General features: G+C 33.0%; 3 protein-coding genes across 3 annotated transcripts; 1 reads left to right on the top strand and 2 right to left on the bottom strand.

Annotated features, from left to right (window-relative positions):
- Window positions 1–2,771: 2,771 nt before the first annotated feature.
- Window positions 2,772–6,256, top strand: LOC104216220 (protein LOW PSII ACCUMULATION 1, chloroplastic). Its single transcript, XM_009766224.2, has 4 exons — window positions 2,772–3,215; window positions 4,994–5,566; window positions 5,708–5,758; window positions 6,005–6,256. Exons 1-4 carry the CDS (start codon window positions 3,019–3,021, stop codon window positions 6,141–6,143), a joined length of 960 nt encoding a protein of 319 aa, XP_009764526.1. The 5' UTR covers window positions 2,772–3,018; the 3' UTR covers window positions 6,144–6,256.
- A 701-nt stretch (window positions 6,257–6,957) lies between these two features.
- On the bottom strand, window positions 6,958–8,151 carry LOC104216219 (photosystem I reaction center subunit IV B, chloroplastic). Its single transcript, NM_001302598.2, is given in 3 exon segments — window positions 6,958–7,214; window positions 7,314–7,379; window positions 7,847–8,151. Coding segments are annotated over 3 exon segments (432 nt in total). The 5' UTR covers window positions 8,108–8,151; the 3' UTR covers window positions 6,958–7,109.
- Window positions 8,152–10,260: 2,109 nt separating this feature from the next.
- LOC138877664 (uncharacterized mitochondrial protein AtMg00810-like) lies at window positions 10,261–11,763 on the bottom strand. Its single transcript, XM_070157291.1, has 2 exons — window positions 11,412–11,763; window positions 10,261–10,412 (listed from the first exon to the last, which is right to left on the bottom strand). The coding sequence occupies exons 1-2, from the start codon at window positions 11,761–11,763 to the stop codon at window positions 10,261–10,263; spliced, it is 504 nt and encodes a 167-aa protein (XP_070013392.1).
- Window positions 11,764–13,260: the final 1,497 nt, after the last annotated feature.

Here is a 13,260-nt window from a genome sequence, read left to right as displayed (position 1 = left end):
TGCATTTTTATATTTTGCTATATTATTTTAAAAAATTGAGATTGAAAAAAATATATTGTGTTAACCCTCTATGATCCTTAAAGCATAATAGTCATTCTAATAATGATGACTTAGACTTTTATTTCGAATAAAAAGTGTTAAACAAAATTTCAGTCTTTGTTTCCATTGCATTCTATCTCATTGTATGACATCAGTACAATAAGAAGATAATACTCTAATCAATATATTTAATTAATATACTTAATTCTTTTTCAAATGCTTAACAGTTACCTCAACGGAAAGAAATTCTTCAAAATAAAAATAAATAAAATTTTACCTAAGACTAATAATGTCTCAAGAACAATTTAATCGGGTAGCTATATTATTAATTGAAAAATAATTATTAAAGAGACTGATTTAAAAGTACTATTACAACTTTATATCTCAAAATTAAAAAAAATAAAAAAAAATAAAAAAGAGATATGAAGTGTTTAAAAAAAAAAGACTTGGGCCTCTATCTATAGTTCCGCTTGAGGTCCTTAGTTATGTTGAGCCGCCCCTGATCAGGGATAAATTAAACTATTAATTAAAGAGTTAAATTAAAAAAAATGTGCCAGCTTATATATAAAAAATCTATACTACTATATTAAAAGCATGAAAGCCCTTAGCGAAATGTCGTTCGCCTTTTTTACCCTTTAAGAATTAATTTTGCACTAGACAAAATAGTCATTTAACTCATTTTTCTAATATTTAGGACTTGAAAATTAATTACTATATTTTAAGTATTAAATCATTCCTTATTTAAATTGGGTAGAAAATCCTAAAATTTAGGACTTTAAAATCAATTTAACTTTTACCTTATATTAATCACTTAAAAAAAACACCAACGTTTCCTTTCATTAACAAGAGATATATTACCTATTATATATTTTCTTAATTCTACAATATCAGTAAAATACTACTACCAATGAATTAATATTTTCCTAGGATAGATTATTGAAACTTAAAACTAGCGGGTTTTTTTTTTGTCTCAATTATAAATAAACAAAAACTGTAGTCCTTTGAGTATGTGTCAAGTAGTATAAGAAATAATTTATTGAATAGACAATTAATTATTTCTTAATATTTAACAGTTAAATGAATTAAAATTTTATGCATTAAAATCTTTCTTATTTGAATTATGCAGAAAGTTCTACCATTTACAACTTTAAAACTGTTTAGAGTTTACTTTATACAAATCTATATTTAGGAGTTTAAAATTAATTAAAATTTTTACTTATTAATTTTTTTCTTATTTAAATTATGTAAAAAGTCCAAAAACTTTAAAAATATTAAGAGTTTATTTTATGTAAATCTTACACTTAAAAACTTATACTATATTAAAAGCACAAAGGCCCTTGGCGAAATGTGTTCATTTTTTTTTTACCCTTTTAAAATTAGAGTTCACACTAGACAAGTTATTTAATTATCTCCCTAAGATTTAGGACCTTTAAATTAACTAATTTTTTGAAGAATTTAAAATAAACTATATAACCATATTCTATTTACCAACGCCATATTTTTTAGACAAGATACTTTCGCTGACTTTTAATTTTGATACAAAGTTAGAAAGATTCTAAGTCTATATGAACGAACACTATGTATCTTGATTACAAAAAACAAATATTACCACCATGTAAGAAATAGACATATAGATTTCAAGGGGGAAAAAAGACTCAACCCGAGAAAAAAATCAGAACATATTTTAAATCTTTAAATCTCTTTGTTATATAAAAATAATTTATTTTCTACATAAAATATTTATTTTAGAATGTTGACAAATTAAATTAGGTTTTATTTATTATTCTTCATGGAAATGGAAAACTAATTATACTTACTTATAATCTATAGTCGTAAAAAATATTGTTTACTAAACCTTCCTCTACATTAGAAAAATCAATTCTTTAAATATATAATTCTCTAAAATATACCACGTATTTTTTATATTTAGCAAGTATTTTAAATTTGTAATATCTTTTGTTATAAAAAGTAGCTTACCTTCAATTTTCTACAAAAAATATTTATGTTAGAATCTTGAAGATAAATTAATTGTGAAAAAGTTACCATTTATTTTAAAGATTCATTATTTTTTGTATTCATTATTTGATAATTAATAAAAAAATGTTATTATTTCCTTGTAGGGTGATTTTAGGAATGCACTATATCTCCTTTTCAAAAATTTAAGTTATTATTCAATTTTTCAAGCTTTTAATATTTTTAAGAAAAATAATAACTATTTAATTAATATTATTGGATGAAGATCTAAGAAAATTTGTTTAAAGAACAACTTCCTGAAGACTGGCCTAATTAGGTGACTGAAGTTTTATGAAAAATTACATTATTTAGTAGATATATTTGGGAATGTAGTAATGCATCTACCGAATAAACAATCAGGTTAAATATTTATATCCAGTAGTCAAAGTTTATAATATTTTGATGAAATAAAAAATTTGACAAATTGTGACGTAATATAATACTATCATTGGTCTAATTGATAGTCGAAATTTGTATTACTTGTATTCCAAAGAGATGTTAGACGAGATACAACAGCATGACATATTTATTTCTTATTTCACAAGATATTATATTATATAACTAATTCAACTATATTCATCATCTTTGTATGTTGAGAAGATATTGTTTCAATGTATACAATAATTTATTTATTTATTTTATATATTTTATACTGAATGACGTGCACGTACACTAAAGTTAGTTATAAAAAAGTGACAGGAGTAAAATAAAAGAAACTTAAAGAAGCTGTATTTTGATTCATACTCCCATTTAGGAATTTCTGAAAAGTATTTTCCAAGTTTTATTTTAAAATCATTTTGGTAGTAATTTCGCCACTACCATAAACAAAGCCAAAATCGTCGTGGCAGTGTTTGGATCATCCAAAATTAATATCCACCATCCCCCAAATTCGCGGTGGTAGCAGCCATGTTTAAACCTTCAAAAACCACTGCATTTCTGCCGGAAAATCAAAATCGCTGCTGAGCTATGGCTACGGCGGCGCAATTCTCCTATATTACCGTCAGTTCACCCAACTTCCATCCTAGCGCTAATAAACGGTTCGCATTTTCCCGCCAATTGAAAGATGGTGCGAAATTCTATACTGATGTCACCAGCTCCAGACGTAAACCCAAATTGCTCTCTATAGTTTGTAGTAATTCGAGTCCTTCTTCTGATAGTATAAGGTATCATTTCAACTCGTGTTTTGAAATTAGATGCTTTTGTTGGTTAGATTTTTTTTTTTTTTTTAATAATTTCGAGGATTATTAACAGGGAAGGATATGGCGTAGATTAAAGACCTCTTTTGAAAGCAACAAATCTTAAAACTAATGCTCCATCCATTTCAATATATGTGTGAACCTATTTCCTTTTTAGTTAGTTCGAGAAAAGAATGAACCCTTTCCTAATAAGGAAACCCTGTTTTAGGATTCCAATATTACCCTTAACGAGAATCTCTCACAACCACAAAAATGGTATAACATGTTTAGGATCACAAGTTTCAAAAACCTTCTTTTATTTCTTCAACGTCGTGTTCTGTCGGAGGGAGTACTTATTAACTTCATTAGTTATATAATCTGTTGTTTGTGAATTGTGGTGTGTTTATCATATCACTAGCGAATGCACAAGAGTAGATAGAGCTTCTTTTATAAAATTCACAGTAGACTCTTCCACTCATTGCTTATCATTTGCTAAATTGTGAAGAAGAGTTTGGTCATGAATCTAGTCTGTTAGATGCAGGGAATGAGTATCTTGTGCCTTCAGAATGTGACGTGCAAATGCCGTAGAGCATATATTATAAACAAAATTTCCACATGTTAGTGCTACATTCTTTTTTTATTTCTTTACCAATTCAAAAGCAATCTGCTTAAAGATCTCTTTTTGGTACATATTCCCTTAAATTTACAAGAATTTAACTCCATAATCATTTGATATGTAGGCTAAATCTATCTAAAATAAATACCTGCAATTTATGCTGATTTTAAGTTGGTGAGTTATAGGTTATGCATGCCCAATCCGTGTATATAAATTATAATTTTTAGCTTATTGCAAGCACCTAATTGTACATGGGCATTGGCTTGATTGGTTGCTGCTTCACTTCTTGGTTGAGATGGATTTTGCTGTTTTGTTTATTTTGTCTATTTCCAACATTATTGTCCTGCTTACGGAATCTCTTAAGAATCTATTTAGTTAGAACAGAAATATGCTGCTGGCAAAGGAGAGAGTAATATATGAATCAACTGGTAGCTAATCAGACAACTTTTGGTTGGGGAAAACATTAGTTTGTTCAATAGAAACCTCAGGGTATATATCCTCCTCGCCCCCAGTAACTTTAATAAAATTACTTTAATTATCACAAAAGGAAAAAAGTACCAGGGTATAGATGTTTTAGCCACTTAGACATTCCTTTTAGTGGCAGTTCAGCGGCAACCATAATCTTCCCTTCCAATGTCTCCCTGAATCATTATAAATGGAATTCCTTGGGAGAAAGTTTGTTACAAATACGCTTCACCTCTGTAGCAGAACTGGTTTGGAGGAAGTTCACTTATTAAAGGTTATCATTCAGGCCTTGCTTTGTTGATGGAGAAACAGAGAAGAACTTGCTGCTCCACAAGAGCATCAATGCTGTGGCTCAAATCGAGAGACTAATAATAAGAATATGAAATTGATATGCTTAGGTCATGATTTTTTCTTGTAGCTGAATGATAGGAATAAGTGTTATTGTTGTTCTTTTAAGACATATTGTTGTGTGCATTAAGCTCCTCGTATTACAGATTCAACCATAACAGGTCTGTTTGTTTCCGAGTTTCTGACAGCTGTTCGGAATGTGCTGAGCTTAGTTTTAACTTTTAGTGTGGATGTGTTCTCTGTACATGTGCCGCCAATTTCAGACTCATTTAGTATGATATCAGGCTCTCTTTTAAAGTGAAGTAACCTTACAATATTGATTTTCTTTGTTATTTAGTTCCACAGCCAAGATAAGAAGTGAAGTTCTTACTCCCTTTCGGTCTGTTCGGATGTTCTTCTATGTTGCTTTCATTGCAAGTGGTGGTCTTGGAGGACTCATTGCCTCTACACGACTAATTGCGGCATTGGCCAATTCATCAAGAGCAGCTGAAGTTCCTGAGATCCTAAAAGGCCTTGGCATAGACCTCGTCGCAGTCTCTGTATTTGCTTTTCTGTATTATAGGGAGAATAGAGCAAAGAATGCACAGGTGGCAAGATTAGTAAGAGAGGAAAATCTTGCAAATCTTAAGCTTCGTGTGGATGAGAAGAAAATCGTTCCCCTGAGTGCTTTCAGAGGAATTGCTCGTTTGGTCATCCTTGCTGGCCCTTCGGCTTTCATTTCAGAATGTTTCAGACTCAGCGAACCATTTACCGATGGCCTTCTTGAAAGAGGGGTGCTTGTGGTCCCTTTTGCAACTGATGGAATTTCTCCTAGTTTTGAGTTTGAAGAGAATGAAGAACTTGAGGAGAAGGTATCCAGAAGAAAAAGGCTATGGCAGCTTGCTCCTCTTTATGCCACTGAGTGGACCAAGTAAGTGTGTTATCAACAAAATGGAACTTTGTCTAACTTGAAACTGTTTCTTCTCTCACTTGTGCTGCTGACATTAACGATAATTGCATTGACATTAAGAAGTGAAAACAAAGATACTCATGTTTGGCTCACTCGTGATAGGTGGATAGATGAACAAAAGAAACTAGCCAACGTCTCTCCTGAATCTCCAGTGTAAGTATTCTACAACTTTAGTAGTATATGTGGTTTTTTTAAAAGATAGATTGGCTGATTAACTTCTTTGTAGGGTGTGTCCAAAATGACAAATGTTAGCATTATCGTGTTCAGCAAAATGTACCTTTATCATGGTTTTACTTGAATCTGTTAACAAATCTTGAAATACGAGTCTAGCTATTATCATAAACGAGTTTACTAAATGTAATATGTCGATTAATTTTTTGCAATTTTGATCATGTGCAGGTATTTATCTTTACGCCTGGATGGCCGTGTGCGTGGCAGCGGTGTTGGTTATCCTCCTTGGAATGCTTTTGTAGTGCAATTGCCACCAGTAAAGGGAATTTGGTCTGGTCTTCTTGATGGCATGGATGGAAGAGTTTAAGAAATGAGATCAGAATTCTCTTTTTATTTTTTGAAGAATTAGATTAAATTATGTTAACAATATGGTTCTTTTTTCCTCTTCAATTCATAATTATAGCATCTGCCGAGTTTTCATTTGCTTTAGTTTACTTATTTCTTCCCTTTTCTTTCCTTTATTGGTGAGGTTAACTTCCTGCCTCTCCAGGCCATGGTGTTTCCGAGAGTGAAAGCAGGGGAAGGGAGCCGGATTATGCATGTTGCTTAAGGAAGCATGTAGGTACCCTTTCATACGTGCCATCAAGTTTTAACGCAGTCCATAATGGAAGATGAAATTGTTAAACTAGGTATTGTCATTTCCAGTATTAAGTTTATTTGATACGAAAGTTGTCTACTGTATGTGAAACCAAAGTCCTCAAATTGTTCATGTTGGCATAGATCATTACTGTTGTCTATAAAGCTGATCAAACATTCTGGTGCATTATATATTTTTCCCGAACAAATTATATTTTTGCTTTTAGATCAAAGAAAAATCGTGGCACGGTTCGAGTACTTGCTGCTTCGTTCTCTATCTTCTCACAATGGAATGGAAACAAGAGAGGTCAATTGGAGTGTAAGCCAAACTTACAGGGTCGAGAAACTGTGAATGGATCTCGTATATTGCCTTAGCTAGAGTTCATTTCCTCCCACTTTAGTACCAAAAAACTGCAAATATTGATGTAAAAATGATGGGGTTTGATCCTTCTCTTTAAGTCCTCAGCTAAACAGACCCAACGAACTGATACTAAGCAATCTAATTAAGATGGTTCGAGAGAATTGATTGAACAATGGCAACAAACTTAATAAGAAATGGAAGGAGAAATTTGCAAGAAATTATGATACAGATTCACATTCAAAGCCAGTATATAACTAGAGATTAAACATGGAAAGCACAGGGCCGGGCATATTACAAATATGAAAAACCATGAACTAGTTAATTACTTCCATTCTTTCATTTCACTTCTTCGACTTCATCCAATGCGTAGTTGTTGGTAGATACATTAGCATAGTTCACTTTGTTGAACCTTACTACGACTGGGTAGCGTGTGTTTGGATCCTGCACCATCACCACCAGCAATGAAGAAGGTCAAAGTTAAACATTTCAAATTTCACACTCACATAAAAGACACGTACGGATTCTAATCAAGTTACTTACCTGATCAACAGCTACAACTGAACCAACACCCTTGTACCAGTAAGACTCCTTCCTTAAAACTCTCACCTGTATTTAATAACAGTTTAGAATAATCTAGCTGCTATAGTTTGTGGTTGTATACAAGATGCAAACACACTCACTGTCTTCGACTTGAATTACCTTATTCACCATTTTCAAATCAAATTACATTTATAGAGTTGAACATATATTTATATTAAGCTAGAACTTATTGTATAGTAGGTGCAGTTGGTCCACAAAATACAGACTGAAAATTATGAGTTCAGTTCTTGCTGCTGTACCAGATATGTTGGTCTGCGTGTTATTGAACTACTCCAATCTATTTCATTAATTCCATATGGCGCTCTATCTTTTTTAATCAGTTGAAAGAAAATGATCTTCCTATATTTATAAAACTTTTCCATACTCCTATAGCCACACAAATGTTTAAGATCATAATATGTACTATAGTTATCATTTCATTCTTAAATTCTGTGCTCAGTCAAACTTTCAAGGATTAAAACGGGAGTACTTACTTTGGTTCCTCTCTTGGGTCCAATCGGAGGTGGCTTGGCAGCTTTGGCAGGAGGAGCTTCACCTTCAGCGGTGGCGGTAGCAGCTGGCGGCGCAGCCTCTTCCGCGGCCCTAACAACGAGCCTCGGGAAGTTGGTGGTGGTGTTGTTCTTGGAGGAGGAGAAGAATAACATAGAGGTGCGAGGAGCAGTGTTAGAGGTAGCAATATTGGGTGTGGCCACCATAAAACCAGATGCAGCAGAAGCCATGCTGCTACTTGCCATGTCTTAATTTGTCTCTGCTGCAAACAAATGATGAAGCAGAAAAATTAATGGATTGGGGCAAAAACACAAGTCGGATTTGAGAGGCTACTAAAGATCAACTTAGCTACCACACGCCATTACTTCATCCACTTACGCAATGCCACATGTTACCATATCCCATTCTTGTGGATAATGTTAGTACCACTTTTAGGTCTTCTTTCTCTCCATTTTTCCTCTCATATTTTTCAATATAAAAATCGCTTTTTATGTATTATTGATAGTATAATATTAATATATGTGCTAACTTATTGTAAAAGAAAACTACCTATTACAATATCAAAAATGAATAATCAATGATATTTACTTCTTTTAGTTGGAAAACTAATTATATGCATTAATATCTCGTATTATATGGCAAACTAGTAATGAAGCATTGAGTGATGCATCTTTAACACATTTATTTATTCTCAATTAATGTGTTCAATTCCCTTTTAGATTGTTTCGAAACAGTGAAATGGATGTTCACTTCTATTATTGAATTACAGGATACTGTAAGTAGATGCTTTTTAAGAAACCGATTTTTAGGTTTCTTTTTAAGAAACCATATGTTTTTATATAAATATATAACCGCACCGATAATTAGGGTAGGTTTTTTATTTTATAAAAATAAATCGAATAAATTTTAAATGTAGAAAATATATTTATTTAGTAAGTTTAAAAATAATAATGTATTAAATTTTCTTTGAGCCTTGGAATTATGAAAACTATTACAAGCCAACAAGTAATTAAACTCAAAATACTAATTCCTAAAACCTATTATGCTACTTCTACTTAAACTAAGTTATTTCAAGTATCTTTATTAGCAAGACACAAAGTATTCTAGCGATTATGAGTAGCAAACTACAATGTATTGAATATGTTTCCTTTCATATAATTTAGATTTATCTTTTTGAATATTTAATCTTCTATAGACTTTATTCTTGAGTCTCAGCTTGGTATATCTTTCAACTCGTGTGATTAATATTTTTTTTTTTGCCTTTGTTACGCTATTGTAGAATAGTTGATGGATCTATACTTTAGCCACCTTTTTTTTAACACCCTTTAAACAGTAAAAATGTCTAGAGAGTTTTGCTAAGTCCTATAAAAGAATGTATATTATTGCAATTCTATTTCTACTGGTGAATTTACATGATATTAAAAAAAAAATACTGAAAATTAACCGAACTGTACTGATACCGACATGATTGGGGCAGTTTCGAAAAGTCTAATTTTGGTTATACATAATAGAATAACCGAAAAATTGGTATGGTACAACTTTTATAAAATAACCGGCCGAACCGAACCATTGACACCCCTGAGTGTTCAATGAAATGCAAGCTAGCGAAAGTGTATTCTCAAAACCAAAGGCACTAATTGCTACATATGCCTACAAACTAATACCACATTTGGCTATTGTTTATCCTGCAGCCACCAAAATATTTTAAATTTCCAGATAGGGAAACACATCCTCAACTGATCAATGTTGCAACTGTTGTATATGTTGAAGGATAGGAATCTTCACGTCCGTGAGTTAATATATACTATGCATACTACTTCTTTGACTACCTATTTCCCATTTATGAAAATATCTTACTTTGGAGGGAGCCAAATCATGCGTCGGGATTTGGATCTTGCAATTCGTATTGTGGATTATGAGCTTTTCATGAGTCCAGAAAAGTTTCAAGACCTTTATTGAGGTAATTGCATTTATTTTCTGCAAATTTTGAGTGAAAATTGTATAAATATGAGGAAAAAGACAAATGCTTTAGAGTTTTTAGTCAAAATTGTCCCTTAGGTCTAACTTAGTCCTTTATATATTACCGTGAGCACTTATCATCCTCTAACTTTGCTAAAATTTGAGCAATTTTGTAACACACTCCAAATGCTACAACAGTTAACAGAGTTTCTATTGTAAACTGAGAACAAAATTACAATAGAACTTAGGAAGACTCAGATGCATAAGAGGAATAAGAAGGAGATGGGAAACAGACTCTGACAGAGGAAATGGGGATGAGAGAAAACACATACGATACTGAATACAAAATAAGCCTACCTCCACTACTATTCTGCTACTAATAACAACAAGGACATTCTCTTGGCTATCACTAATCTCTTGACACCTGTCCTTCGAGATTCTACACAAAGTCCTTCAGCAAAGTATTGGGCTTTTTGATTCGCAGACTCTTTCTCAATTTTGCCTTAGGCCCAATATTTTCATCCAGTGCATTAGCTTCCCCAAACTTAGGCCCAACATCTACTTGGTTACTCACAACAAATTTTAGTCTAGCTAACAAAAAAACCAAACACAGAGCAGTAAACTAACAGAAAATACATAGGCTTTTCATAAAGGAACCCAATTTCCTCTGTACAAGAGTAAAGCAATGTTCTAGTAGAAACTCCACTTTGACTAATATTTAAGGATTATATCTAAGTAGATTTTTCAAGCCATCGAAGCTATAGTTGCCTCTTCCGTTTCTTGATGATATACATGCCTTTAGCAGCAAAGACTCTAACTTTGCCTTGTATTCTTTACTTCTTCTTACTTGTTTATATGTAAAGAGAACATGATATATAAAGTTACTTGGCTTAGAGGCACATAGAGAAAACATTTCTTGAAGATAATTGGAGTCTCTTCCCTGAGCAAATGGAAGAATAAGTGGCAATTTTATCTTGGTAATTTTTCTTTTTGTATCTTCGGGATTTAACTAAACCACATAACAAGTAGCATTCAAGAATGTTTCTCTTCTATGCTTGAATCTGTAATTTCCGCCAATTGATTAGTCTCTCTTATAATATTTTAAGGGAAAAGTGTTAGATTCTAGCTAACGTTGAAGATTGAGAAATGAAGAAGAAGAGAAATTCAATATGTATTGTCTCATAGAGAGGGTCATTCAATATAATGTCTTATAGTGCTCATGAGCACTAACTAACTGACATCACATAGCCAGTTGTCCACTAACTACTTTAACTAATTTTTGAACTACCTCAAAGACCCCCTATACTTCTATTATGTACACTTTAATACCCTATATCCCAAGACTCCCCCTCAAGCTGGAGAGTGGAAAGCATTGAACATTCCTAGATTGGAAAGAAGAAAAGAGTGCCGAGCAACACCAAGTTCTTTTGTCATAAGATCAGCCAAGTGATGTTTTGTTGAAATATAATGAGGTGCGAGCAGTCCATTTTTTATTTTTTTCCCGAACAAAATGATAATCTATCTCGATCTATTTTGTTCTCTCATGAAAAATAAGATTTGCTGCAATTTGAAGAGCAAATTTGCTATTACAATAAAAGTCAACTGGTTGGTGCACTACAATATTCAATTCCTGCAATAATCCAACAAGCCAAGTAATCTTAGTTGCTACTGCTGCAAGACGTTTATATTCAGCTTCAGCTGAGCTACAACTCACTGTCTGCTGCTTTTTGGACTTCCAATATAATAAGGAATCCCCCAGCTTCATAATATATCCAGTGATCGACCTATGTGTTTTTGGGCATGCTGCCCAATCAGAATCACAAAAGGCAGAGAGATGAGAGATAGGGCCCCTTTTGGGAAAGATACCTAAACCAGGTGAGCCTTTGATATATCTGACCACTCTAAGTGCAGCATCTAAGTGAGATTGTTTAGGATGTTGCATGAACTAACTTAACACTTACACACCAAAGCAAATATGAGGTCGTGTGATGGTCAAATATAGCAACTTACCTACTAGCCTTTGGTAACTTGCTATATCCTGTAATTCTTCATTTTCATTTTTCCTACATGTTTGTCATACTTTGTGGTAGTTAGTTTTTGATTTACCTCAACAAGGGTAGAGGTAGGTTTGGCTGCAGCTAGTCCTGTAGTGAAAATCAACTCTAGTGTATATTTTCTTTTGTTTATCAGCACCCTCTTATCTGATCTCATCACTTATATGCCTAAGAAATATCTGAGTTCACCCAAATCTTTGACTCTAAATTTGTTGTGTAATATACTCTTGGCCTCTTCCACAAGGGACATGTTGCTACCTGTGATTAAGAGATAATTAACGTACACTAAGATAATAACAATGTCATGTGTTGTCTACTTAGTGAATAAAGAGTGATCATATGCACTCTGCTAATATACTGCTCCTACTAATGCATCTGTGAGCTTAATGTTCTATTGTCTTGAAGCCTGTTTCAGGCCATAGAGTAATTTCAATAATCTGCAAGCTTTATTTTCCAGTGGCTTTGGAAACCTTGTAGAAAGACCATATATACTTCTTTATAAAGATAACTTTGTAGGAATGCATTGTTAATACCCATTTGGTAGAGGATCCATCCCTTTGAGGCTACTATGTAAGGACAGTTCTCACAGTTACCATTTTGGCAACTAGTGAGAATGTCTCGTGATAGTCCAACCCTTCTTGTTGGGTGTATCCTTTTGCTACCAGTCTTACCTTAAATCTCTCAACCTCTCCATTTGACTTATATTTGATCTTAAACACCCACTTATAACCAATTGGTTTCTTCCCTTATGGCAAGTCTACCACCCCCCCAGATATGATTTTCTTCAAGTGTTTTAATCTCTTGCTCCATAGCTTCTATCCATCTTGAATCATGCAGAGCTTTGTGGTTCAGTTAAAACTGAAAAAGACACTGAGATATGACTGATATGAAGGGGATAGGTGATCATAGGAGATTACATTAAAAATGGAATATGCATTATTAGTGTGTTCTTAGCAGTTGTGATGTAGTCCTTAAGCCAAATGGAGGGGTTTTCCTTGTCGACTAGGTTTCCTAGTCTCTATTTCTGCAGATACTGGTTGTGGATGCATCTCCACTGTACAAGCTTTTTCTGTTGTATCCAAGAGTGGTTCCTGAACTTCTATTGTCTCAACTGTTTGTTCAAATATAGAATTTTTAGTTATCGGGGCTGCAATATCATGTTCTCCACTGGATACTGCATGGTCTATGACTGTTTCATCACTAGCATTCTCCACTTTTATAGCATGTTGTCATCAATTAGTAACTGCATGTCCTGGGTGTAGTTGGAATCACCATTGCATGTGGTTGTTGCACATCTCCTGCTTCAAATGAATGTTGAGAAGTGAATAGGTCCTCTGAACTATCTGAATCTTTAGTTCTTTCAAAAGGAAAAATTTGCTTTTTGA

This window comes from Nicotiana sylvestris, chromosome 9, assembly GCF_000393655.2.
Source record: "Nicotiana sylvestris chromosome 9, ASM39365v2, whole genome shotgun sequence".
Classification (NCBI taxonomy): Eukaryota; Viridiplantae; Streptophyta; class Magnoliopsida; order Solanales; family Solanaceae; genus Nicotiana; species Nicotiana sylvestris.
Note: the sequence above shows the minus strand (reverse complement) of the source record. Positions and strands in the feature narration are given on the sequence as shown.